This window comes from Oreochromis aureus, linkage group 15, assembly GCF_013358895.1.
Source record: "Oreochromis aureus strain Israel breed Guangdong linkage group 15, ZZ_aureus, whole genome shotgun sequence".
Classification (NCBI taxonomy): Eukaryota; Metazoa; Chordata; class Actinopteri; order Cichliformes; family Cichlidae; genus Oreochromis; species Oreochromis aureus.
This window is the reverse complement of record NC_052956.1, coordinates 24,051,591-24,073,983: the sequence shown is the minus strand read 5'-3', so window position 1 is coordinate 24,073,983 and position 22,393 is coordinate 24,051,591. Positions and strand designations below refer to the sequence as shown.

Genomic DNA, 22,393 nt, shown 5'->3' with positions numbered 1-22,393 from the left:
GTGTGTGAGCGTGTATTCATATCTTTGTGGGGACCAAAAATAGGAAGTTTACTATACTTGTGGGGATCAACAGTCCTTGTGGGGACCAAAGTCCTGGTCCCCACAAGTTTGAAGGCATTTTTGAGACTCAAAATGTGGTTTTAGTAACAGGGTTACAATTGGGTTAGGGTAAGGGTTAGGCATTCATATTTCATTAGGGTAAGCAGCTTGGGAAAGCATTATGTCAATTAGATGTCCCCACAAGATATGAATATCCACCATGTGTGTGTGTCTTTTGGTTGCAGTGCTGCCAAAGTTTGAGGTTGTGATCAATGCTCCGGATGTCATTTACCGTGAGGACGCTGTGGAGGGCTCCGTCACAGCAAAGTGAGACTTTGATCCAGTTTGTGTGTGAACAAAGTTGCTCCTCAGGATTATTTATGACCTTTCCATCCACAGGTACACTTACGGGAAGCCCGTTCAGGGACACCTGAATATGACGTTCATTTATCGCTTTCATGGTACTGTCGAGTTTTACTATGAGGACAGAGAGGTTCGTATGTCAGTGGAATCATTGTGTAATTATTCCTTTAATATTCAGCTGTACAGTTATCATTATAGGCTCTCCCACTATCTGAATTTAAAATAAAATTACAGACTGAAAGCATTTTTTAATTACATTTTTTATAAATATTAAGTTTTCTGAACAGTGAAAAATATCTCTAAATGTAGTATAAACATAAATTTATACTGTCTTGTAAACTGATAATACAACATGCTTGATAGTTTTATTATATCAAAGCTTAAGATTACTAATTTTCTTCTCTTTATATTGATTAAATCATTTTTGACTGAAGAACTCCTGTCCTGAATACAACATTTGAGAACATACAGTTTATTTAAACTTAAACATCATAGATTTAACACATTAACAGTGTTCCTTTTCATTAGATTAATGGTACTGAAAGGCTCACATTTGATGCTCCTGATTATTTCCAAATGAGAAATGATTCCAAAATGATGTACTATGAGGGAAACGCTGAGGATGTAACAGTTGTGGCTCATGTGACTGAACACCTCACAGGTAATTCAGATTTTATTTATAAATTTCAGCATTAAAGGCTTAGAGTTTTATTCCAGGCAGTGTCCAAGCTCATATTTAACATTTGTGAAATCAGCGTGTACTACATTATTTAATCCATGTATTTATTTTGAATGAGTTCTGAAGAAAACACATTCATAAAAAACAGACAAAATTACAGCGAAAAATCTGATCTTCTGCAGCCTCCTGAAACCTTAAGGTGTAATTCAGATAAAAACTATCTCTGACTTCTCCTACTATTTTGATGTTTAATTGATTGTCAAGATACAGGACAGTTAAGATTAAATTCTCATTTTATTAGCTGAGATATTGTAGAGAAATATATAATATAACTTCTGCACACTGTCTCTCTTACCATTATTTGTGTTCAGTTACAACGTTCGGTCTGTGTGACCTTCGTCAGGTACGGAGCAAAGAGGGACAGTGTGTGGAGGTTATTTTATATATTTCTTTACAAAGTTTTTTTCCCCTTAATGCTCCCGAAATTTACTCAGGTGTGCAGAGTTTTCCAGAAATTAGTTGGAATGTAAAATATTTAATGTTGATGACAATTTCAAACTTAATTACCAAATTGGATATTAAAACATCGTTTTTTCACCTCAAAATTGTACACACGATATCCCGTAATGACAAAGTGAAAACATTTGCTTGAAAACGTCTGCAAAATTGATTAAAAATAAAAGATAAAAATATCACATGTACATAAGTATTCATAGCCTTTGCTCAATACTTTGTTGAAGCACATCGAGTCTTTTTGGCTATGGTGCCACATGCTTGGGCCACCTATTTCTGGGCAGTTTCTCCCATTCTTCTTTACAGAACCTCCACCATTAGGTTGGATGGGGGGAGTCGGTGTGCTCATTCGGACCTTCAATACTTTTTTTCTGTACCCTACCCCAGATTGTGCCTCTTTACAATTGTTTTAGAGGTCTACAGACAATCTCTGGGACTTCGTGGCTTGGTTGGCCTGACATGCACTCACAACTATGTGATGCATAGTGTTAATGGGACCATTGATGCACTTAAGCTCACGGCAAATATATCACGACATATGACATATTTGCCTGAATTTTAAGCAAATTTCTTTCACTTTGTCATTATGTGGTGTTGTGTGTACCTCATAATGACAAAGGTGAAAAAATGAATTTAATCTATTTTATAATAAGGCTGTAACATGACAAAATCTGAAACAAGTGAAGTGCTGTGAGTATTTTTTTTTTTCAGATGCACTGGATTTGCTCTCTACTGTGGGAGTTTAAACTGCTATAGTTTTTTTTTTAAAATTACAAAGTCAGGGAGATACTCTAAATTATTTTTTGGAATCTAACCAGCTTTTTTTCTTGTTCGTGGTGCTGACTCCTGTGACTACGTCTCATTTTTCAGGCATTACATACAACAGTACGGCAAAAGTACGTTTCTCAAAAACCAGATATAAAGTCTCCTTTGAAGAATATCACAAATTATTGAGGCCCTCTTTAACCTTCAGTGCCAGGGTAAGAAGGCAGCATTTAAGTGAAATGCTTTAAGTCTGAGCTGTACAGATATTCCAGTGTTAATGTAAAAAACTCTTATGCTAATTTTTTTTCTAATTTTGTAGCTGAAAATATCCACATACAACAACCGGCCACTGTCACTGGAGGATCGGCAAAAGTTTGTTAAAGTTTCAGTGATTCAGCAAGAGCAAAGATTTTGGGCCTGGATCGGAGACATGGTGATCGACACGGAGCCTGAAAAATCAGACAGTTCAGGAACTTCAGAAAGTCCAAAGGAGATGCTACCTAAAGAAATGAAGTTTCCTGTCCCTGCAGATGGACTCATACCTTTCAGCATTGAAATCATGAGTGAAACAGACATGCTCAGTATTGATGTAAGTTATACAATAATACCTTCATTGTCTAAATATTATAAGACAGATTATTTCAAAATTTGACTTTAAAATGTCTGGATGTGGGATTAAGTAACAAGGCCTTTAGTAAGAAGAAATCTTGAAAATTATTATTGTTTTACTTTATTTATTTAGCCTTTCCTTTCAGACATAGCTTATTTCTTAATTTAGGATCCAATTTTGGAAAAAAAAAAATACAGAATTAGTAACTTTCAATTTAATATTTCAATTTTAATTAACAGATGAGTCACTGCACAGCTAAACATATGATTTCAAATGTACTGGTCAACATTAAATTGAACAAATATACTCTGTAGATAGATCATTGACATCTGCTGATATTTTTTCAATATTATGTATTTATATCGAAAGAAATGGCAAAATGCATTCAAGTCTTAGGACATATTGCACTACGCTGAAATATAAAATGGTGTCTCATCTGCATAGAGGAGGGACAAAATTATGTGTTTCATTTATTTCATCATGTTTCATCATTTATTTGCTTAAATGTATTTTTATTTAGCAGCAGGATTTTAGGTACTCACATATTGTACCTAAAAAGCTAAAGGCTTATTTTATTCTGTAGTTGCTAGGTGGAGAGTGCTAATGGCTACAGGCAGGAATAAAGTAATCTACTGTGAAAAAGCCACACCTGACAAGAAAATCATGTACAAAAGTAATGACACTTGAATAGATAAATAAATTAATATGAAAAATATTTACGGTGTTAACTAAAACAGAAATTAAACCCAAAAGCACGATCATGATTTCAAATTACATTTAAAATCTTTAGTCTCTTTTTTTCTTCTCAGGCTTCTTTTGAGGACAGCCACAGCAATCTATATATACAGCGAAGCTACACATCCCCCAGTGAGAGCTACCTGCAGATTCAGAAACCCTTCACACCTCCCGAGGTAAAGCTGAAGAATACAAGGAACTAATTAAAATTACCTTTGTGTCAGCATTGTAAACATGCTGCAGTTAATGAGAGGTAATATGCTAAATAGTCTATGGTTACCTTAGATGTCCTTTAGGTGATGTATGTACACCTCAATCACATGTACTGTACTGTGCACTTAGAAAAAGTTTTTTCTAATAACCTTTTGTTTTATTTACATTTGCTTTCTAATTATACACATTCAGTTTTTATGTCCTGCCTATGATTCAAATTAAAGTTAAGTTGGTAAATGCTTCTAAGTGACCGCTTGTGTCAAGATGGCGAGACTTCTAGAAAGACTTTTCCAGTGTACACCTTAAAAACACATTTACGGCCAATTACTGACTGTGGTTGTAAAACATTTATACTCATATGTGACGTCACCATTTTACCTTCTTTCAGGTTGGTTCGCCCCTTCTGCTGCACATTGAAAGTAATTTTCCACTGAATGAGGTTCACTACCTGGTATGAAAAAAGCATCAAATATTATTAAACTTTGTCTAATTTGTAGGGAATTTGATTAATATTTAAATAAAGCACATTTCCAACTGTAGAAAGTTGTTTGTTTTCTGGTAGTGGTGACAAATCAGAAGTTTTAAGTATTCAGTTTATTGCAGTAAGCAAAGAAAGACGAATGTATGCTTCCAGCTTCCTATAAGACCTTCCCTCTGTATGTTGTGTGTAAAGGTGAAGTCAAGAGGTCAGGTGATTTCTGCTGGGAAAGGCTCTGCTGATCTGACTCTGGTCCCAGAAGTCTCCTGGGCTCCTCTGGCCTGCATCATCGTTTACTGTGTGCACCCCAGCGGAGAGATCGTCAATGATGCAATCCAGCTGCCAATCCGCCAGTTTTTACAAAACCAGGTGACTTTTCATTGTTCATTTTTTTCTTTGAAAATAATCAAATTTTTCTCTTGAGTTGTGTGAATATGAAGTTATGAAGTGGGAAAAAACAATGAAGAAAAAACAATCCACGTTACATGCTAATAATTTCCCAGCAAACATTTCAGCAGTGAGTAACCGTCAGCTTTTCTCAATGTCTAGTCTTAGTTAAAAAAAGAAAAAGAAAAAGAAAAGTTGAATGAAAGTTGTGTCAGTGTAGGAGAAACAAGTTTACCCTCTGCCTGGTGTCCTTCTTTGACTTTCTAGCAATTAGAAAAAACAACCAAAATATTGTATTTTGTGAAAAAGCCTAAAAGCTCATAAAAAGACAACAAACTGCAAAGGTAACATGAACTGGTGACGTCTTGCTCTGGAGTCCATTTCTCATCCCACTGAGGTTTATATCTTCTGCTAGCCTGTGGCATAATGCTAGTCTGTGTTTCTGAACATCCTGTGACTATCTGTTCACAACCAGGAATAATATTTCTTTATTATGTTATTGTGAATATATTTCTTAAGTTAAGACATGATCTGACTGGACCTTTATACTTAACTCCTAACTATTCTAACTAACTTATTCCTGGACTTTATTAAAGTTCAAAATAATCTTTTTTTTAATCTTAGACTGGGTCTTGTTTTTAGCCACAATTAGAGCAGGACATATATGACAGGAAATAAGAAAAGTCAAATAGTACTTTTGTAAATTTGTGACTAATCAACCTGTGATTGGCAGGTGTCTCTTAGTTGGAGCAGTGCTGTAAAGAGCCCAGCTGAGGATGTCACCCTGAAGGTGAATGTACTGGAGCCCAACTCAGTAGTCGGGATCCTGGTGGTTGACAAGGCGACACATTGGGCAGGATCAGACAATGACATCACCCAGGAGACGGTGGGCAGACCTGCTAAATCACTGATTGTCTGTAGCATGAGCATCTCTTTGTTATGATAATTGTCAAACCTTAAAATGAGCACAGAGTAGATCATCATAGTGTGGCATTAAGGTTTGGTATGTCAAAGAAAAGATGCAGGTTCTGTTGAGCTTCAGTGAAATATTGTAGACGTGTCAGTTATTTGGACATATCATCCTCAACAGCTGATTAGACATAAGAATAACTACACAACTGCATACAAAAGTTCTATTTTTAAAAAATCCTATGTAAAATGTTAAGATAAGAACTGTATGTATACATGTGAAAATAAAAGTTTTTACAGTAAAACTACATTTACCTCACGATTAAATAGCTTGATTCACTTCTACTTTACAATATTGCTTCATTTAATCGAAATTTTGCAGGCATTCATTTATGCACAGCTCTCTTAAGGTCCCACCACAGGATTTCAATTAGGTTCAGGTCTGGATGTTAACTGGCCCATTCCAACACCTTGATTCGTTTCTTTTTCAGCCATTCTGTTGTTGCTGCTTTGCTTAGAATCATTCTCCTGGTTTGTGACCCAGTTTGAGCCAAACTTTAGCTGTCAGACTGATGGCCTGAAATTGGACTCCAGAATTCGTTAGCATACAGAGGAGTTCAGGTCACAGGCGCCTGGTCCCGTGACTACAAAACAAGTCCAAATAATTAAATATCAGCATGTGAGGCAGCTCGCTGTGACTTCAATCTGACCCTTAGTCTGAGAGATCCAACTTGGAGCCTTGAGTCATCTGTTTTTCATTTGTACAGACTGTTGTTGATCATATAACATGCTTTATTGTTTACAACAGTGTAACCTGTGAATACTAGAAGCTTCCATATCTCATTGGGGTCCTTTCTAGTTTATTGTTTTCCAGCTAAATGTTCTCTGCCTTTTATATTCATATGCTTCCTGGTATATGATCCCCTTCAGGTTCGCCTGGGAAAACAAACCTGCCTCCCCACCCAAGTATCAGTTTAACAAGGCTGAACTTTTTTATTAGACATGTCAGCTGGTTTTAAACAATAAGGGCTTGTTTCTGTCCCAGTTTGCTTTGTTTGGTTTTAGGTTTAACAGTGGCAGCTCTGATATTGCTGGTGTTATTTTCAGGTGATGAAGCAGATGAAGGAGTTTGGCGATTCCATGGCTGACGGCAACAATGAAATGCCAAAAATGGGGGATCCACACTCTGTTTTTAAGGTTAGCCTCCACAGAGAGACATCGCATCTGTTTATTTAGTGATTAAAAAGGACCAATTCTGCTCATTTTCAGATCCAAATTTTTATTCTTTGCCTCAAGAAGCTTTGTTTGAGTCAAAGAATAATCCTCATTTATCTTATAACAGGTTTTTAGGTGGGAGGGCCTTCTGTGGTCATTGTGTGCCCTAGATGCTCATATTTACAGATATAATATCAAACAGATCCAAGAGTAGAAACAACCGTGAACCTGAGTGTTAAGGGCAGTTGGCGCCTGAGCTTTTAACTCACTTATACCTACACTGAAGCCATAATTTCAATATTTGGGCATGTTTAATATTTCTGTAATTACCTATAACTCATAACATAGAGTTTTGGTTTGGTTTTCCTCTTTTTCACTAAGGGAAGATGGACAGTCTTCACTTTATTTAAAAATTAATAATATGTAATGATAGTTGTCTTTTTTTGTACAGTCATGTGATCTTGTGGTTTTCACTGATGCCAGTTTGAAAGCCGCAATGTATCAAATAATGCACGACTTCCGTAAGTGTTAAACAGTATCAAACATTTTAATCATTGTGGATTGTAATGCTGATGTGACTGATACTTTTTTTTTACACAGCAGGGGAGATGATGTTTTTCGCTACTGCGACAGAGGATTTACGTGCAGAGCAACAAAAGGAACAACGTGTGCGATGGTACTTTCCAGAGACCTGGATCTGGATAGACACCAACACGAGGTGATATTTCAGTGTCAGACTGTAGAATCACTTGCCTCTTGCTGTTTCATGTGACCTTTACTCTACATATTGAAAAATAGAGTTTAAACAAACATTTTAAAACTTTATATAAACTGCAAGGCTGCAGCACACAGACACCAGAATTTCATAAACAGAAAGCACAATTTTCTTGAACGGTTGATATAACAACACAGGTCACATTATTTTTCAGACAGTTGCATTAAAAATACTGCAAAAGACAATAGCAGGAATAAAACAGGTGGAGATGTTGAATTCAATCAGTCCACTTAGCAGAAGTGAGGCCAAGAGGCTGTCAAGAAATGCAGTTCCTCTAATGCCCCATAATTTCCACAGACCCCAAAGTTAACAGCAGAAATAAACATGTTTATAGCTTGGGAAATGCCTCTACTTTTGTTGTCTGTGAAGGTTCTCATTCATCCAGGTCATTGTAGTCTAAGGAGCTTGGAAAGAAAAGCATCTGAACGTCTTTAAGTTTCCTTGAAGATGCTTCACCTCTAATCCAAGAAGTTTCTTCAGTTCCAAGATTAATTGGTGGAGAGTCCCAGATTTTAAACCGTGGTGTCCCCAAGAGGGTCTTGGACCCCCTGTTGACCCTCTACCTAATCACATGAGTCAAGGTGTGAAAACAGGTGTGGGTCACAATCAGCCAAGGTTTCGGGTGAACATGTGATTTACTGAGGTCAAATGGCCCAGGATGTGAGTGGGTGTTATTTTTGTTGTTACCTTGGCATATAACCTTAGGAGGTGATGTCCCATACATACATTCATACTTATGAAAAGATAAAAGATACTACCAAGCTAATGCTGAGTAAGCTGTGGTGAAAAACCAAGGCTCAAACAACACAAAGAAGGTGAAGCCACAAACAGTCAGAGATCCTATAGATAATGGTCGGGATCTAAGTTTTTCAGAACTTTCTTCTCCAACACAACGCACCTCCAACACCTAACATTTTAAGTCAGAAAACAAAAACATACTGTTTGTAACAAAGCTGATGACCTGCACGGTATGATTCATCAGAAACCCAAAGGTTAGATGCAGTTTTTTTTACATTTAAAGTTCATTTCTTTTGGCCGTTTGTTGCAGTAATTCAAACACAAAGGAGATAGCACTAACTGTACCGGACAGCATCACAACCTGGACTGCCACCGCCTTTGTGATGTCTGAGAATCTGGGACTGGGAATTGTAGAGCAACCAGCAGAGGTATTAAGGTTTATATATTTAATTAATTTTTATTTTTAACCCTCTATTATTAGATTTATTCACAGCATAGCTTTTGGCTTATTAATGTGAGCAGTAGCTGTTAGCATTAGCATCTCTTGTAACCAAGTTTTCTATGCAACCTTCCTGCAGCTGACAGTGTTCCAGGATTTCTTCCTGTCCTTAAATCTTCCGGCCTTCATCATCCGGGGAGAGGAGCTGCTGCTGGAGATCATTCTATTCAACTACCTCCAACAGGACCAGAAGGTGAATCTGCTTCACCTCAGACACGGGCTAGTGTACATTAATATACGTTAGTTTGAGTCTGCCAGCATTAGACAAATGGGTCATTTTTAACCCTTGGTACGGTGTTAAATTAGCTTTATTATGGAGACTGCCAAAAATAAAATTAAATGAATAAATTAAAAAAAAGAAAAGTACATATATAAAAATAAAAAATGTTCAAATGTATGGTCTAAAGAATGTACGGTATAAAATCTAGGAATATAAATATGGACATCAAAGAATTACTCCTCAAAATATACTTTAAGAGAAAACCTTTTCTTTAATAATTAAACAGCTTTTAACCTTTGAAAATTCTTTATTGTTTTTATTCATTTTATCGGTTGTTATTTTAAGAGTGTGTGCTTTCTTTTTATGTTTTGATCATGATAACTTTTATTTCATTTTGTAAAGTTTTTTAACTACAATTTAAAGTTTTATTTATCTATTTGTGGGATTTTGGGCAATAAGAAAGCAAATAAAGAATATTAAGTCAGACATATACATTTACATCAAATTTATAGATTAATTATTTCCCATATTTATTTTTTATAAATTTAATTAATTGTTGTATACTTTTGGCAGTTTCTGTCTGCCATACGTTATTAAATCAAAATAGAGCAGAGTTAGATTTTTGTAAGATGCTGCCACCTAGAGGAACCATAAGCAGACAGTATAATAGAAGGGTGGCTGCTTTCCAGCTCAGTATCCAGGATCTTGGTGGCAAATTGATTGTAACTGCTGAGGTTTGCTAGTATCAGTGGTGAGTTTCTTTGTTTCTTTGAACTGAGAGTGTTGAGAACACTTAAAATACTGTGTGACCTTTCCCACACATATATGTGCGTCTTTTGAAATGCAAAATTCTGTTTAACCAATGTTTATTGGGGTTTCTCTACGTGTCAGGTTGCCATAATCTAAGGTGGCATCAGTATTTCTAAAACTCTGCACTGAGAAGTTGATACGTTCTTTAAACCCTTCATGAAAGAACAGGCCTCCTTGGCTTCCTCTGACTCCCTTTGTGTCATGTTAAACATGATCACTCTGTGCCTTTGTCGTTAGGTCACTGTCACTGTTGCACAGAGTGAGACCTTTGAGTTCATCTTCCCAGACAACGAGCAGCCCTCTACGCCCGGTGTTCATCGGGTGTTTGTGAAGAGTGAAAGTGGAGCCACGGTCCTCGTTCCCATCAGGCCGCTGGTCCTCGGGGAGATCCCCATCTCCGTGAAAGCCAAGTCGGATGCAGTGTCTGACTTTGTCCACACAACGGTGCTAGTTAAGGTGAAAACTTAAAAATTCCCACAGTCCCAAAACAGTTCAAATAATCAATTTGGCTTAAAAATACATTTATTTTTGTAGAACTTTAACACCCATGCTTAGAATTTATTATCAGAATATGAACTTCTGTTATAATCAACCCTGTTATAAGACTACTACATTGTTAGTCTTTAGTCTGACTAGATCTTGTTATGGGGTTACTAATTGGTCTCTAGGACTGTGTGACTCAGGCCTGAGGGACACCGAACCTCTCTATTAGCTTTTACTGAGAAGGAGCATTTTCCATGTTTTGACAGATAACAAAATAACTTGTGAAATCGTGACGGTGGAAGTTGAACGTGTCATATCCTGTTTGTAAAGTGCCTGTCAGCCATCTAAAGCACAAACAGGCAGGGAAGTCTGCTAACGTGACCCATCCTTGCCATCTACTCCACTGTAACTAAAGAAATGTTGACCTGGTTTCACAGCTCTGCCTTTCCCATTTCTTACTCACCATTTTTTGTGTTCATCTTTTGCACGTCCGTTCATTCTGCAGGCCGAAGGTCTCGAACAGTCGTTCTCCACCTCACTGCTGCTTGAGCTTTCACCGTCAGGGATGAGCCTTTCCAGAAACGTTACCTTCACCTTCCCACCAGATGTTGTGGAGGGCAGCGAGAGAGCTTCAGTGATGGCTGTCGGTATGTAAACACACCAGGGAGAAACCTTGAATAACAGATTCAGATCACCTGAGATTGCAGACGGATTCATGGTAAATAACAAAACAGAAGACAATAATTCCTAACAATAAGGTTTACTGAAGTTGTTTTCACACACAAACTTTGGAAAATTTGGAAATATAAAAGGACTTAGCAGGAAACTGTTTATTTCAGATGGCTTTTTATCAGGCGAGGGAAGTGCCTGGATAGAGCGAAGTGTGTTATCGTAAGAAAGTACTATCCCGAACTTACAAAACTATGGTGTTGCCTTTTTGACTGAAATTTAGAAGATGACAACAACAGTGGAACAATCACCACTTCACTCATATTGTGGTGATATGCCCTTTTAAAATTTACCCATTATTTCCGTTTTTAAACTTTTCTAAAGTTATCAAAAGACAGACTAAACATCCAGGTTACCAGTGATTGCTTTTGTTCCTCTTCCTCATCGATATTAAATTACTACAGTTTCTTGTTATTGTGATTTAGATTGTCAATCTTGGAATTGGTTTAAATTTTCATATGTTGGTTTTTGCAGTTTTTAACAGAGTTTAAATACATTTTTCAGCCCTAAAATTGTCACGTGGATATCTCCAGGACATATGATTTTCTAAGAGATTAAAAATGCTGAAAAAATGGGAATTAAAAATGCATAAAACTCCAACCCTCACTGGTTTACTGCAAGGGGCTTTGACCTGAAAAATTCAAAAAAAATTTGAAAAATAGAATCAAGGTAAAATGGCCTCATTTAATATGCTAATGTTCTTGTAAAAAAAAAAACATCAGCTGACTCTGATCAGGTAAGAGGCACCAATTTCCTTTGCAGCCTTTACAGGATGTACAGAGACAACATCTAAAACCTTTTACTGATCCCAAAGTACCAAATAAAAAACACTTACTTCAAAATTTACTCCAGACCTATACATACATAAAATTTAACCCAGAGATTTTTTGTTTCATGCTCCCTCCAGGGTAAGCTGACTGTGTTAATTTTAATATTAATATTAATTAACGCCACTGTTCTAAAGTGCTACAGAAATAATTATCCCACCTTCCCTCAAACTTCCAACATGCATCCTCCTATACTGATATGTACTATGCAGTTATATTTAGTTTAGCCCACTAATATTGGTTTGATGTGGCAAATCTTTTTTTTCTTCATGGCAGAAAAAGTCTTATACTTATAAGTATCTTTTTTTAAATGCAAGAAGTTCAACTGTAAATTTTGCTGCTGAAATCAAAAGCATTTCTGGGTTATACCACGTAACTCCTCAAACCAAAAGCTACTGTTTGAAAATTTGACTCATCTGTCCTCTGTTTTTCATTAAATACAATTTTTCTGGTTTCCATCTTGATGAAGGTGATATCCTCGGTCCATCCATCAGTGGTCTGGACTCACTGATCCAAATGCCTTATGGCTGTGGGGAACAGAACATGATTAACTTCGCACCAAACATCTACGTTCTCCAGTATCTGAGTGCCACAGGACAGGATGACCAGAAAACCACCGACCAAGCCATAAACTACATGATGCAAGGTAGTCATGCACCATGCTACATTAACATGCCACAGAAGGATATCTGACAAACTTGTGGCTACTATTCCTATATTAGTTTTAGCTTTATGAGGATGTTTTCAAATCTGTTAATTAAAAAGATCAAATTCAAGGTCAAATCCAAAAAGTGTTCAGGTTGGGGATTCGTAGCGGGACTTCCCCACACTCTTGTATTCCACTTAGTATCAACCCTCTTTAGCTTTTATTTTTTAAGGTTTGTTTAATACATTTTCTTCCTTGATACATACTTAAAGCTGGTTGTGAAAATGGGGGCTTGTCCGGGATATTCGAACCGAGGTTAGAACTTGAGTCTTTGTTAATCCCATCTTTGTTTTCAAATTCGGAACTAATTTTTTTTTTTCAATAAAGCTGGTGGTGTTTTCTTTTAATCAGTTACTTTACAAGCACTGGGGTTTTCATGTGAGAAGTGATAACAACTGTAGTTCCTACTGTGTGTGGTTTCCAAAACCATTTCTTTGATGTTTTATTTCTCTTTGGTTACACTTAGTTACTCAGGTTTGCATATGTTGCTGTACGTCTGTACGTTATTGTTTTCACTTTGGCATGACAGATTGTGGAGTTAGACACAATGTTTTGGGAACATCTGGAAACTTCCAGAGGATAGATAGGTTTCAGTTGCTATACCAGTGCCTATTTAAAGAGCAGGCCCAGTAAATTAGATAATAAATATCAACTATGTTTTTAGCTCAGTAGTGCAGCAACACAAAATGTCATGAAAAGGAAATTAAACACAACAAATTCTGCTAGTCATGGTAGTGCTACGAAGCCTCTTTGATGACACAAACCAGCTCTTAATTCTCATAGAAAAAAAAATATAAAAAATAATTTTTAAAATCTCTGTAGAATACAAAGTAGCTTGATCTTGGAGTCATTATATATTCTTTTCTTTCCTGTGGCTAGAAAAGATATTCATATATAGACCTTTTTTTGTCATGTGTGATAACTTTTACACTCAGAATCAGGATCTGAATGCACTGTTGTGCCAGATGTATTTGCTGTTCCAAGATGAGCGCTATAGACTCGCTATAGGTTCCTCTTCTTTGTGTTTTTGTTTCTTTTTCATATATCGGTCCTTTTTACAGTTGAGCTAAAGGAGCCTCCACTTGACCAGCAGGTTGTGCAGGGGATGTGATGTGTTGTTCAGTATGATCAGGAATTTAGGTTACTTCCTTCATTCAATAATTCACTCTAGAAGCTCCAGAGTAGTCCCCAGCACAAAGCCTTCCTAATCACCTCGTTCAGCCTCCAATTGTCAGTTTCAGTTTCAGTTTCAATTTTATTTCTATAGCACAAAAAAGACCCAGGTACATCAAAGTGCTTCACAGACGAGCCGCATTTGCGGGTTTACAACAATAAAGGAGCAAAGAAAATACAGATATCATTACAGATGGTGGCTTGGCACAAGCGTGAACCTTCCAAAGTTTCGGTGAGGCAAAAGCAAACGCATTATCCCCCCTAGTCTTCCGTCGAGACATTGGTTGCACTAAGAGCCCCTGGTTAGATGACCTAAGTGCTCTCTTCGGGGTGTAAACGTCAAGGAGGTCGATTAAGTAGCTGGGTGCCAGGTTATTTAAAATTTTAAAAGTGTATAAAAGGATTTTAAAAACCATATGGTATTTGACGGGGAGCCAGTGAAGGTTAGCGAGGACGGGCGTGATGCTACTTCTGCAACAGATAGCTACCTACAAAGAAAATGGTAACACTGGTAGTAAAAATGTGTTCTTGTTTGCACATTAAAGACCTTAGCTTCCTTAAAAAGTAGACTCTGCTCTGTCCTTTCATGCAGACAGCTTAATGTCTAGTGTTCTGGTCAAAATCCAGGTATTTATAGCTTGTGCTTGGTCCATAGTGTTAACATCTTTACATCTTTCATTGGATAGTAATGGTGTTTAATTTAAACCTGGCCCTGCTACATTTCTTTCTCCTTTATCTTCATCATCTTCATCTAATTCTGTGGTTTCCAAACTTTTTTTGCTAGGTCCCCCTTTGTTTCACAAGAAAATCCCCCCCCGCACAAACACATCCTCCAACCACACACACCCATATTTTGTTTTCAAACTCCATTTCAGTTTATTTCACACCTCAAACATTTAGTAATAAAAGTAAACTGCAATAAATTACAAGTAGCAATAAAATAAACTACTAACTCTTTTACACTACGTCCACACCTAGATGGGTATTTTTGAAAACACAGCTTTGCGTTTGGGCCCTTCGTCCACACTTAACAACTCCTGTCAGGTTGGAGATGTTCAAAAACTCAGTTTTTGCGTTTACGTGTGGACGAGGAATACGGAGTTTGTCACGCAACGTCAAAGGTATGTGCTTTTTTTCACGTCACGCTGTGGGCCACGTTATTGTTTACATAAGATGAATTTCTACAGTGGTGGATAAGAGACAAAATACTGTTAATCTTACTATCTGCAGTTTTTACACGCTTACATGTACAGACGCAGTTACTGTCCCTCCATTTAGAAGGGCAGAGGCGTCATGGTGTAATTATTTTACGTGTAGTTGTTTTTTTTCCTGTGTAATAATATTCAACATTGCTATCAATGCATTGTTTCAAAAAATGCCTCTCTGTGCAAAATGGGTTCAAAAACATAAACAACTGTGGGATACTGTTTGTCCGTGATTTGGAGAGGAGGAATAAATTGTGGTAGCATCAATCTGATAATATTTGTATCCCACTGTAACTTTACTGTATAAAGATCTAACATCTCCAAAATGTCAGGAGAAGTTAGTCATTATAAGAAGTGTTTGTGAACTAACAATCAAGAATGTGGGATACTGTTTGTCCATGATTTGGACAACCCAGCGTGCTCCCGACGCAGGGGAAACGAATTCTGTCGGGGATACCTACCTTGGCACTTGTGCAGGTGAAGCCAAAGGCAAGATATGTTTCATCATATTTTCTAGTCTTTGCCTTGGAAGAAAGTTGGTTTGGAAACATATTTGGCGATGCTTCATTTTCTGCTTTGCGTTTGTGTGGGAGTTTAAGATTTTAATCTTTCCTGGAATTACAGCCAGAATGTTCTGTTTAAGATGGAAGATCCCACTCCAATTAATCTCTCTGACATTAATCCTGAATCCTCCCTTAGTTATGCTGCAATAGACGTAGGCTGCCGGGGATTCCCATGATGCATTGAGTTTTTCCCTTCCAGTCACCTTTCTCACTCACTATGTGTTAATAGACCTCTCTGCATCGAATCATATCTGTTATTAATCTCTGTCTCTCTTCCACAGCATGTCTTTATCCTGTTTTTCTTCTCTCACCCCAACCGGTCGCAGCAGATGGCCGCCCCTCCCTGAGCCTGGTTCTGCCGGAGGTTTCTTCCTGTTAAAAGGGAGTTTTTCCTTCCCACTGTCGCCAAAGTGCTTGCTCATAGGGGTCATATGATTGTTGGGTTTTCTCTGTATTTATTATTGTGCTATCTACTGTACAATATAAAGCGCCTTGAGGCGACTTTTGTTGTGATTTGGCGCTATATAAATAAAATTGAATTGAATTGAATTGAATTGTCAAAAACTTTATGCGAGCAGTGTCCATGCGTTCTTTGTTTTTTTAATTCATACCCCTCACCCCCCCACCCACCCCCACCCTAGGGGGCGCGCCCCTCACTTTGGAAACATCTGATCTAATTCACACCCCATTGAATAAACACATTTAAAATGCACATTTCATTTATTTCTCTTGGTTAAGAACCTCTAGATTTGTCATTTGTCTTTGCCTTTTTTCCCATCATGTGATGCCCTTTTCACCAGGTTATGAGCGGGAGCTCACCTTTCAGAGAGCAGATGGCTCCTTTAGCGCCTTTGGAGACCAGGACTCATCTGGAAGCACCTGGTATGTGATAAATACAAATGTCTGTCTAAAAGAAAACATCAGTAACATGCTCATAAAACTGAAAAACTCAGAAAAACTAATAGCAGATAGTCTCTTTGCACAGGCTCTCTGCTTTTGTGCTGAGGTGTTTCCTGCAGGCACGGCCCTTCATCAGCATTGATTCCAACGTGCTGCACAGTGTGGCAGCTTGGATCGCCATCCAGCAAAGGCATGATGGGAGTTTCTTGGAGCCCGGCAGGGTGATCCACACCGAGCTCCAGGGAGGCCTGGACGGGCCTGTTTCTCTCACGGCCTACGTCCTCATCGCCCTGCTGGAAGACGCTAGCGTCCGGGTGAGACGCCATTGTTTAGGCCCACTTTCCAGGGACATTTTGAGAGTTTAGAGCTTAATCAAAACAGAACGAACAGCCTCCCACACTAGTGTGGGTCCGCCTCTCAGACTAAAACATGGGGAGTGATTTTATATTCAGCTTTTCCTTTGTTGAATTAGAAATATTTTACTGTGTACTTGTTTTAGTTTTATTTATTTGATTTTTGATTTGCTTTTAACTCATTAAGATTATTTTTCTGTCATACTGTATCCTACTTTATTGAGCTATTTGCCTCTTTATTCAAGGTCCTTATTATATATTTTATGTTTATTATGGTAACTTTTAACTGTAGTTACAAAATAATTGCCGAACTTTAGAAAAAAAGAAATAGGTATTGTGTTAACTTGTGACACGTTTGGGTGGTGACTCATATTTTGAAGTCAAAACTTTCATCTGCAGTCATTTATATTTGGCAGCAGCGAGCACATAACAGAGAAGGCATAAATGAGAAGATATGCCACAGTCCTAAAAGCATGAAAACGATGAACTAGGGTGGAGATGGGTTGCAAAGTGGCTTGCGGAGTGGCTTGCAGATGCAGTAGCAACCATGGACAGGCTAAAGAAGCTTAAACAGTGTTCACTTTATAAGAGTTACCAAGTAGATGTACAAAAAAAACCATCTTCTTGTGCATTTTAATTATCTAGGCTTCTGTAGTATTTTTAATGTAAGCAAATCCATTTAAAAACCAAAACTGACCATGCCTCATGGTTATTATCATTAACCAATCCAGGGAGAGAAATTCATTTTTTAATATTGTCCGTTTTCCTGACATTCATGGGTAAAATCTAATGTGGCCTCAAATTGTTACATGTGCCTGTACCAACCTGTTGTCTCACCTACTCCCTATTCCCTGCATGTTAGGCTCAGTATGAGACCAAGGTGTCTGCAGCCCTGATGTACCTGGAGACCCATCTTGCTCTTGGTGTCTCCAGCAACTACAGCCTCAGTCTACTCACCTACGCTCTGGCTTTGGCAGGGAGCTCCAAAGCCCAATCAGCACTCAATAATCTGACAGGACGAGCTGAGATAAGAGGTACAACAGCAGCTGTGTCTTAAAAACCAATTTAACATCTGGGGGAAATAAGCTTTCTCCAGGGGTTGTTATAACTTCAGGCACCTCATTCTCATAGTTTCATGCAAATGTAAATTATTTGATTGTGAACAGAACTTTGTTACATTCAGTTAAAAACATTTTTGGATCATACAGTGGTTTTACTTGAAGAATGGTGTCCTTTAGTCTTTGTATGATTAATTAGTCTGTATAATAAAAATCACTATTTCTTATTTGGAAAAGTTCATAGCCAGAAAACACTATTGTCGTGGTAATGTTGCAGACAACTAGACAGGACCAAGCTCCAACCTCCAGGTCAGCTTGGTGAGGCTTCAAAAACAAGCCTTTACTGTCCGCTATGCCTCACCTCTGGTAATTTTAGTGACTGAATCGGATATTGTTTCTTTTATTGGTGTCTTTCTCAGCATTTTAATTGAATTATCCGAGAGTTAGCATGACTGGAAAAATAATCCACTTTTTAACTTTCACTTTTGGCTATTTGTGTGAGTCTTTACCCCAGAAGCTTCATTTAGCAGCAGGATCAATGATTATCTCAAAGTAAGACAGTTTATAGAAAGACCTGTTACCCCAATAACCGATGATAAATATCCTTCATTTATATCATTGTGAAATCAGATATTTTTTGATCACCTTGCTTCTCTTTTTAAAAATAAATCATCTGAATTATTCCCTGGCTTTCTGTGAGCAGACGGTGTGCCGATGTGGTTCTCCCTGGATGACGGCCTGTCCTCATCGTGGCAACCTCGTTCTTCTGACATTGAGATGGTGTCCTATGTGCTGCTGTCTCATTACAAGCTGAACTTAATCCCAGAGGGTCTGAACCTCATGAAGTGGCTCAGCCAGCAAAGAAACCACAGAGGAGGATTTGGAAGCACTCAGGTCAGATCTTAACTCCAAACAGAAGTACATCAATGTAATCTTCAAATTATTAAGATTGTACCAATGACTGAACATAACTGGCATTAAAATTAAGCATGCAAGGTCTTAAAATATCTATCATTTGCAGATGACGTCTTCAAGACTAATATACACTTTGTTGTGATCTTCTGTTGGACCATTAGCATCCAGTACTGTAGGCTCTAACGGGCACATATGATTTATACATATACAGTGTTGGGAAGGTTATTTTTAAAATGTATTCCACTACAGATTACACAATACATGCCCCAAAATGTATTTTATAACGTATTCCATTATGTTACTCAATGAGAGTAACGTATTTTGAATACTTTGGAATATATTATTAATATATTATCATGTTTTTTACAACTACATGAGTGTACTGTTGCTGTGTGATTTATTACTATTACTGAAGGCTACTCGTCATACCAATACCAACTAGATTTTTAAATATTAATATAAAATGAGTAACAGTAGGGTGGACATTAGGTAAGGTTGCACTTTTGCAGCGATCTCGTATAGAAAACTATTCCGCGCGTATATAAAACAGGTCTGCAGCTCCGAACCGTAGTAAAGGGACCTCTGGCTAGTACTCTGGGTTCCGTGTCGGGCTAGTAGCCAAAAACTAGCTTTACTTTGTTGTCTGGGTCAACTTTGCTAGCGAGAAACAGAGAGAAACGGTACTTATTGTTTCGGAGGAAAACACGAACACAGTGTACAGTCGAGTCTTAATAGCTTAGTTACAACTGGGCTCATCAGGCACTCTTTTTGGCTGCAGTGGTTATTATTATATTTACATGCTTCCAGCTCCCGTTTCTAGTCAGTGACAACTCGTACTTTTCAACTCTCCTTTTTCTCCCTCACTGGCAGTCCATTCTCCCTGCAGCACAGACTACACTGCCCATGAGGCTACATTCTTTAGGGCTATGCCTGTAACACTCTGCCTATTGCCTTCATATTAAATAATTTTTTGAATAATAACTTTATACAAATAGGGGTGACATGTGCCACGAGACTGAGACACAGGCATTAGAGCCTCTTCATGCGTGTTTTGTTTGGGTTTTCACTGTCGTGGAATTACCAAAAATAGAGAGGGCACAGCCTAACATATGAAACAGTTCAATTCAATTCAATTCAATTCAATTCAATTTTATTTATATAGCGCCAAATCACAACAAAAGTCGCCTCAAGGCGCCAATCAGAACGTTTATAATAAAAATAAATATCAGACTATCTGCAGCCGCAGATTCTGCCCTGTTGGAGATGGCGGTAGAAATGCTTTGTTCCAAATGGAGAAAAGAAACAAAGCTGCACATTGTTTTCTTTCTTTAGACTTTGTCACTTATGAGCATAAAAACCGTAAACTTACCTGGTTTGAAATTTAGCTGAGCTCCTCCTTCAGGATCCTTGTTTTGTGCACCTCTGCAAAGCTTTCAGATTGTCTGCTGTTTTTTTTTTTCATTGCTCTGTGGTCTCTCCTGTTCTGACAGCTTTGGATTGCCTGTTGTATTTCCTCCAATTTGTCAAAACCGTGACTTAAATTTCATTTTAAGGAAGAGAGGGGAGGGCTGAGCTGGAGGCTTTTAGATTTACCAGTTCATTACGCTACAACCCTCACCCTGTGGCCAAAAGACCGCTGTGTAATCGATTTCTTTCAACAAAGTAACTGTATTCTGAATATCACCTTTTTAAATGGTAACTGTAACAGAATACAGTTACTCATATTTTGTATTTTAAATACGTAACGCAGGTACATGTATTCAGTTACTCCCCAACACGGTGTATATATATATATATATGTATATATACATATATATAAGTGTGATATATATATCACACTTACCATCTGTAAGTATGATATATATCTCAAAAAGCAGAGCTCATGCAGAACGTAATGCATTGTGTTTATCTGTGCCATGCTCTATCATTATCCAAAAATGATTAAAAAGACATCAGTGTCAGGGCTGCCCTGTTCCTTCAACACCATAAACAGACAAATTGTAGTTTATTTAGATTCAATCCACCTTCCTGCTGACCCGAATTCTCACTGGAGCCACAAATGTTGGCATACATCACTGACTGTGATTGTCTTCTTTCCAAATCTCTACATTGGAGGTTGGGAGAGTAAAGTTCGCCTGAGCCACAGGGACACAATAACCACATGATAACTACAGACATGGGAGGATGAAATAAACCAGAACGAAGACGTCAGGGGAAAAAAGTTACACAGGCTTTTGAATTCTGCATCGTCTTCTTTTTAACACCAAGAAAACATAAAACAGACTTGTTGGCCCTGTCAACTCTAAATAAAGGACTTTTTCTCTACTGGTTAAACTGGGTTCATGTTTAAAAAAAGAAAAGTCCCCAACTGTGGTTATATGTCACATCAGAGGGCAACTGTGGCCGTCTGGGTATGTAGTGACTTATTAACCTCTTAGCACGCATGGCCACTCGTACATGCAGAACATGCGAGGCAGATGGGAAACTGCCAGTAGAGCCAAATACAGCACAGTGAGTAAAGCCCAGTGAGGCGTTGTCTGGCAAAGATTTTCACTAAAACAGATGCACAGACATGTGCTGACTGGCAGACTCCCATCCTCAGCTGTAAACAGGAAATCAGCAGTGAATATCAAAGCAAAGGACCATCAGGGATTGAAATCCCCCATATCACAGACACACGTTTGCTGACATGTACCATGTGACCGCGAGTCTCATTTCTCTCCCAGGACACAGTTGTGGCTCTCCAGGCTTTGTCTATGTTCGCGGCTCGCATTGGGTCATACGACATTGACGTCACAATCAGGGTGAACATCGACCCTTCGACCACTGTCGCCTCCTTCCGCATCAACCACGAGAACTACCTGCTCCATCAGAGCCAACAGGTACACAGATGAGCCAACGTTATCAAAAAACAGTGGCTGAAATATTATCCAGCAATGTTTGTGGGAATGAGTCAGATATCTGCTGGTTATTAGAGGCTGTCAGCAACTGATCAGAGCCGAGTTCATGGAACAGTGAGACAAATGATTACATCCAGCATGTAATGATATACAGATAATTCAGCTCTGTCATATTCCCTCATATTGAAAGGAAAAACGTGGAACTATATTATATTTCCTAAAAATGCCCTAAAAGATGTACTGCTTGGTGTGAGTCAGTCTTCTAAAAGGAGTTGCCTCCTCCTTTTAGTCCAGTTTAGGACTTAATTTAATTTTTAACAGTTGTTTAGTGCACAGCAATAAAAAAAATCTGCAATAATCTGTCAATAAAAACATAGAGATTGTTTTTTATGCTTTAGATTACTCCAGAAGAAAGTTTAATTCTGCAGGTGACAGCAGAAGGTCGTGGACTCGCCTTGTTTCAGGTAACAGGACATATCCTTCGTGTAATAGCACCTCCTGCTGGTCTGTGTTCAGTCTGCCAAATGGTATAATAGTAAGAAGTACAATAGTTGTTCAGATTATGTCAAAAATAAAGCCACTTAATTAAATTGTGGTAGTGAAAAAGTTAAAGAACAGAAGCACATATGTCAG

At 38.0% G+C, this 22,393-nt stretch overlaps 1 protein-coding gene across 1 annotated transcript in view; it reads left to right on the top strand.

The window, feature by feature from the left end:
• cd109 (CD109 molecule) overlaps positions 1 to 22,393 on the top strand; it is a 29,788-nt gene that overhangs the window by 2,807 nt on the left and 4,588 nt on the right. The window contains exons 7-29 of the mRNA XM_039598671.1: positions 285 to 366; positions 439 to 532; positions 931 to 1,063; positions 2,465 to 2,574; positions 2,679 to 2,948; positions 3,779 to 3,880; positions 4,306 to 4,368; positions 4,591 to 4,764; positions 5,516 to 5,668; positions 6,799 to 6,888; positions 7,358 to 7,427; positions 7,507 to 7,624; positions 8,730 to 8,847; positions 8,998 to 9,111; positions 10,186 to 10,404; positions 10,937 to 11,078; positions 12,457 to 12,633; positions 16,435 to 16,516; positions 16,620 to 16,848; positions 17,750 to 17,921; positions 18,649 to 18,839; positions 21,587 to 21,742; positions 22,159 to 22,224. Coding sequence (XP_039454605.1) covers positions 285 to 366; positions 439 to 532; positions 931 to 1,063; positions 2,465 to 2,574; positions 2,679 to 2,948; positions 3,779 to 3,880; positions 4,306 to 4,368; positions 4,591 to 4,764; positions 5,516 to 5,668; positions 6,799 to 6,888; positions 7,358 to 7,427; positions 7,507 to 7,624; positions 8,730 to 8,847; positions 8,998 to 9,111; positions 10,186 to 10,404; positions 10,937 to 11,078; positions 12,457 to 12,633; positions 16,435 to 16,516; positions 16,620 to 16,848; positions 17,750 to 17,921; positions 18,649 to 18,839; positions 21,587 to 21,742; positions 22,159 to 22,224 — 3,125 coding nt within the window. The remainder of the gene's footprint in view (positions 1 to 284; positions 367 to 438; positions 533 to 930; positions 1,064 to 2,464; positions 2,575 to 2,678; positions 2,949 to 3,778; positions 3,881 to 4,305; positions 4,369 to 4,590; positions 4,765 to 5,515; positions 5,669 to 6,798; positions 6,889 to 7,357; positions 7,428 to 7,506; positions 7,625 to 8,729; positions 8,848 to 8,997; positions 9,112 to 10,185; positions 10,405 to 10,936; positions 11,079 to 12,456; positions 12,634 to 16,434; positions 16,517 to 16,619; positions 16,849 to 17,749; positions 17,922 to 18,648; positions 18,840 to 21,586; positions 21,743 to 22,158; positions 22,225 to 22,393) is intronic.